At 43.5% G+C, this 5,867-nt stretch overlaps 1 protein-coding gene across 1 annotated transcript; it reads right to left on the bottom strand.

Annotated features, from left to right (window-relative positions):
• Positions 1-4,581: 4,581 nt before the first annotated feature.
• On the bottom strand, positions 4,582-5,498 carry LOC138680571 (uncharacterized). Its single transcript, XM_069767920.1, has 2 exons — positions 5,318-5,498; positions 4,582-5,207 (listed from the first exon to the last, which is right to left on the bottom strand). The coding sequence occupies exons 1-2, from the start codon at positions 5,431-5,433 to the stop codon at positions 4,829-4,831; spliced, it is 495 nt and encodes a 164-aa protein (XP_069624021.1). The 5' UTR covers positions 5,434-5,498; the 3' UTR covers positions 4,582-4,828.
• Between the last annotated feature and the right edge of the window lie 369 nt (positions 5,499-5,867).

The following is a 5,867-nucleotide window of genomic DNA, read 5'->3' on the forward strand; positions in this document are numbered from 1 at the left end:
TGTAAAATGACACAAATAGCGGTCCTGAAATCACCAGGTAATTAATACCAGTTTAGCCATTTTTTATATTTATATAATGTGCAGTGAACCATAGAGCTGAGGTATATAGACAATAATATAAATAATGCACAGGCATTGGAAGTTCAGTCATGCACCAAGGGAGGCACATGAGAATTATCATATAACATTAGTGGTATAGATAACACCATAGGGATTTGATAAAGTCCTGAAAGGAAATATGACTAATGTAAGACTATAACAACCATGCACATAGCAAATATAAACCCATGCATCGTGGCTACACATAGCAATACCATAAAGATGGATACATAAAAATGAAAGCGAAGAAAGTCTTCTGTCCCTCTAAAAATCCCCTACCTCATGTATAATCATATACAACTAAGGCCTCTTTCACACTTCAGTCTTTTGGCGTCAGTCTGAAACCGCCATTTTCGTCAAATAGCGGATCCGCCTTTTTTTTTTGGCGGATCCGCTATTTTCCCATAGACTTGCAATAGCGACAGATTGTGGCGGATGGTCGTCCGTTCCATCCGCCATGCAACGGATCCGTCGAGATGTGGCAGAGGTTGTGTAGACATTGACGGACTTTGTAACGTTTTTTGTCGGCGCCAAAATGGCAGACCGCGGCAGATCCGTCGCATCCGCCACTTCCTAGAATGGGCGCCTATGGGTGACGGATCCGCCAAATGACCCGGATCCGTCGCCCATAGGCGCCCATTCTAGGAAGCGGCAGACGTGCCAATCCGTTTTTTTAATTGAGCATGCTCCAAAAAGTGGATACTTTGCCCAGACAACCCCAAAACTATATAAGAGGACAGGTGGGCTTCATTCCAAAATGTGCCAGCCAGCCAGAGAGACCCTGCCAGCCAGAGAGACCCTGCCAGCCAGAGAGACCCTGCCGGCCAGAGAGGCCCTGCCAGCAAGAGAGACCCTGCCAGCCAGAGAGGCCCTGCCAGCAAGACAGACCCTGCCAGCAAGACTGACCCTGCCAGCAAGACCCTGCCTGAGACAGCCATGTGAGTACTGCCATCCAGTATGAGTTCTGCATGTGTGTGCTTGTGCGTGCGTGTTTGTGTGTGCGTGCGTGTGCTTGTGCATGTGTGTGTGCGTGCGCTTGTGCGTGCGTGTGTGTGCGTGCGCCCGCCTTGTTTATATTTTTATTTTCATACTATGCTGGTATTTTGAATAGCTGTGCTGTAACATGTGTTTTGTGTGTGTATAAATGTTGTGTGATGTGTTCTGCATTTTTTTAATTATTTTCCATACTGTATTAGTATTTAAAATAAAGAGCAGTGTAGCTCCTACTTTCCAAACAAAAAAAACAATTAATTTAAAAAAATATAGTAATAAAAATTTCACAAAACTGTCCGTAGTCTCATTTCAATATAAATTTAAAACTGGGTATACATGCAATAAAGGTTCTATATACAAATGGGGAATGCAAACCTTTGGTATAGAAAATGTTATCTGGTTTTAGAAAATACAAACTGGAGGGTAATCATAATTACCATTTTCGGGAATTGGTATTTTAATTTTGAATGAGGAACATTTTTTATAAGGTTAATACTTTGTTTAGGTGGGTTTACCAGCATGCGCATGGCACATATCAAGTTTGAAGTAGTTTTGGTGTTGCTTTCAAGGGATTTTTGTTTTGTTTTTTTTTGTGGGGAAACAGGAGGTGGAGGGTTTGGCAGCTTGTGCATCAAGCATATGTAGCATATCAAGTTTGAAGGTTAAAATTATTTTTTATTTTTTTTGGGGTGAGGGAAAATCAAAATGTAAGTTAGTTTTAATTAGAATGATTACTAATTGGTATGCTATCTTTAAATTGGAAGATTTTAGAGGAACCAAACAAGGGACCGACCCAAGACATATGCAGGCAGGCCCCCCAAGTTTTGAAAACAGATGTAAGTGTAAAGTCCCGAAAGCTGCATCTATCCTTTTGTATAGTAGCTTAGAACTCTCTTTATACTTGCAGATTCTAGGGACCAAGAGGGACCGACCCAAGATAGACGCCCCAAGATAGACACAAGCCCGCAAGTTTTTGACCCAAGACAGACGTAGGCAGGCCCCCCAAGACCATAATGTCTTCTTCTGAGAGCCCCCCATCACATCATCAGCAAACTGAGGTGTTTTTTTTTTTGTTCTTCATAATTTTTTTTTAGGTACAACTATGGTAATTGCATTTTAACCCTTTATGTTTTTATTCTGTTTTCACAGGAAGATGAAGCAGAGAGGCTTACAGAAGGAGACGGACAGGGTGGAGAAATACAAGGAGCGGGAGCGCATAGTGTAAATTTTGCAGACACCGATCCTCACATACAACACACCACACCCAACACAAACATTCAGCACAGCACACACAATACATATGCCTCCATCCAAGCACATAACTTATTTATTTATCTTTTTTATTAGTCTTTACAATCCCGGGCTCGACGTAGAGTTCCTCAAAGCACCTCCCATAGTCATTGGAATGATAATCGCGGCGGTCACCGAAGAGTAAGTTCCTTTTTGGTTTGGTGTTTCGTAAACTGTAAAATTCATGTGGTATAATCTTTCCCTTTTTATTTTTATTTTTTTGTTAGGCTTCACAGCGTGCTCCCGAACAGGCTGACGAAGAGAAGGGCGAGATGTGGACACCCTCATCCAAGCGGTACAAAGTCGGGAGCCGCTGTGGAACATGTCGGACCGCCGCCATGCTGACAAGTTAATCACCCGACGGCTATGGGAGGAAGTGTGCAGTGCTGTTATGGATAACTGGGAGGAACTCGATGCTGGGGCCCAGGATCTAGCGTGTAAGTATTCACACTTCATTACCTTATGTTAGCATGATTTAATGTGTTGTATAGTAACCAATTTTTGCTTTCTCTTTCCAGGTAACAGGGTTATCATGCGGTGGCGGTCACTCAGGGATCGCTTCAAGAGGGAATTTAATAAGGAGATGCAGGCCCCGAGTGGATATAGAGGACGCAGGAGCAGGTATAAACATGCCAGAGCCCTGTCGTTCCTCCGGTCGACGCTGCTGAGCAGAAGGTAAATATTCAACACCACATGTTTTCAGTCAAACTGTAAAAATGTGTAACCTTCAATTTTTTTTTTTTGCAGCAAGGGCAATTGTAATATCAAGATACTAATTTTTTTTTTCTTCTTCTTTAACAGCACTTTCTGCAGCACTCGGGAGCCTGCATCAGAGTTGCACCCCTCTGGAGCGATCTCTAGGGAGTCCGCCACTGGGGACCACGTCGACCCCTCTGTATCTGTACCTTCCCTTTTGTTTGATCCCTCAGACCCATCCACCAGCGCTGGAGCAGCAGGGCAGACTTTGTCACTTGAAGCTGCAGGTGATGAGTTAGAGTTCCCTTTACCCCACCCCTCTGCCACTGCCGCAACATCTAGACCACCTTTGGGGTCAGGACGGTAGCACTAGAGAGGCCAGGAAAGGAGCTATGCGCCTGATTTTTTGCATCTGAATGCATCCTTCCAGAGTGCCATCAAGCTTTTGAGTGAGCAAACGTCTGCTGGGTACAATATGCTTAACAAAAGCATACTTGAACTCAGCAGTCGTCTGGAAAGGATGCAATCAGATGCAAACCAGTCGCCAAGACACTGTTTTTTTCAGTCGGTCCTCAGGCACATGGAAAATCTAACTCCTGACCTGCAGATGCATGTGATGCAAGGCTGCCACACTGCTCTAGTGCAGGTGATGTCCCAAACCCCTCCACCTACCCTTCATGTTTCAACACCTTTCCCCTCTCAAGCCACCATCTATCCTCCCGTCCATCCTCCTCCCGTCCATCCTACTTCTACTCCTTCCTCATTCCTTCCTTCCCCCCTCAGTCTTTCCCAGTACCTACCTTCCCCTTTCCATTATTCCCCTTTAACTTCACCGCTCCCGATCCCAGCAACACCTTCACCATACCTCCCACAAACCACATCTGTACCTCAACTCCCTGCCCAACCTCATGTTTTCACCACCCATTCCACTTCTGTTCCTCCCCGTGATGTCCTGTCCCCCACTCTCGACGTGGTCCGCCCTGTCAGCCCCTCCGCTACTATCTTCACCCCAAATTATGAGAACTTGTAAATAAATAAATAAACTTTTTTTGGTTTAAAAACAATTTTATTGTCTTTCCTGTTTTGTTTTAAAACTGTATTAAAGCCACCAAGGTTATGGTAATACTAACAGTAAAAAATGTGTAAAGGGGTACCGTTTCAAAACAAACAATACTGTGAGGTAAAAGTTCAAAGGTTTGGTCACAAAATACATGGTATATTTACAAGTGTGAAAAATAAAATTTTTTACACCATTTCATACTGCCAGTCAACTGATCCTTGAGGAGACATGAAGTAGTCTGCAAAATTGTCCCGCATTCTGGAGACTGCTACTGGATTGCGAAAACTTGTGTTGTGGTAATCCCGCAAGGTGGTTTCGGACACATTATCCTCCAGGGAAACATGTTCTTTGGACAATACAAAATTGTGAAGTACCACGCAAACCTTCACCACATCATCAACAGTTTCAGTCTGCAGTTTAATTGCAGTTAGTAGGATTCTCCATTTAGCAGTTAATATGCCAAAGGCACATTCCACAACTCTTCGTGCTCTGGTTAAGCGGTAATTAAAAATGTTCTTCCTCTGGGTCAGTCCACTACTTCCATAGGGTTTTAGCAAGTGTGGTGAAACCTGGAAGGTGTCATCTCCAACGCACACAAATGACAATGGTGGACCGGTGGTTCCAGGGAGAGGTCTAGGCGGTGGAAAGTCAAATGTATCTCCATATAAACAACGCCCCATTGGTGAAGTTTTAAAAAATCTGGGAGCCATTTGTGCATCCATACGCACCGATATCCACAGCGATAAACTTGCAGTGTGCGTCGGCTATGGTCATCAATGCAATTGAGAAGTACTTTTTATAGTTGTAAAACTCGGATCCTGAGCCATGAGGTTTGACAATCCTTATATGCTTCCCATCGACTGCTCCGACACAATTTGGGAACTGGCATATTTGTTCAAAATTGTGGGCAATCTCCAGCCACCTCTCCTGTGATGGCTCTGGAATGTATTCCGCTTGTAAGCAATCCCACAATGCCCGGCAGGTCTCTCGGATGATCCCTGAGATTGTGGATATCCCAAGCCTAAACTGGAAATGTAGGGATGTTAATGACTCTCCAGTTTCTAGGAATCTGTTAACAAAAGGAAAAGACAATAATTAATAAAAACTTCAAAAAACAACATTACAGTTATAAGTCTGATGAATGAGAATCATTTAAAAAAACAAACAAAAAAAACTTACCGAATAGTCACCATGAGACGCTCCGCTGGTGATATGGAGAAGCGCATCTGGGTGTCTCGTCTCCGTATAGATTCTTCCACATGGCCCAACAAAATTTTGAAATTTTCTGCTTTCATTCTCACATAGTTGAAGAATTTCTGAGGATTTTCCCTCAATTCAATGTAAAGTGTGGAATAAACACCACGTGTCATGCGTTGGGCTGTGATAGGATGAATCCACAGCCTTCTCTTCCGCCGCTGCCGCAGGATGCGCAGTCTTTCTTCCTCCTTCTCTCGAAGATGACTGCCAATCGATTACCCTCAAAAGTGAAATCCGCACATATCTTCACAATATTAGCCAGCACCCCTTCCATCTTTGCCACTTTCTCTACAACCTTTCAAAGATGTGGTGTAAATACACAGTATATATAGTTTTCCAGTAGTTTCCAGTAGCCAATCACATTGAGATCCTCCCTTTTTAAAAAACGGATCCGTCAAAAAACGGTTACAACGGATGGGAAAACAGTCGCAACGGTTCTAACGGATCAATTTTTTTAACGGATCAGGGTAAC

Source organism: Ranitomeya imitator, chromosome 5 (genome assembly GCF_032444005.1).
Source record: "Ranitomeya imitator isolate aRanImi1 chromosome 5, aRanImi1.pri, whole genome shotgun sequence".
In the NCBI taxonomy this organism is placed as follows: domain Eukaryota; kingdom Metazoa; phylum Chordata; class Amphibia; order Anura; family Dendrobatidae; genus Ranitomeya; species Ranitomeya imitator.

Excerpts from the sequence above, each read along its gene's own strand:
- LOC138680571 (XM_069767920.1), bottom strand. The coding sequence starts at position 5,433 with ATGAAAGCAGAAAATTTCAAAATTTTGTTGGGCCATGTGGAAGAATCT. Across the intron at positions 5,208-5,317 it reads CGTCTCATGGTGACTATTCG|ATTCCTAGAAACTGGAGAGT; the intron begins GTAAGTTTTTTT and ends TTTTGTTAACAG.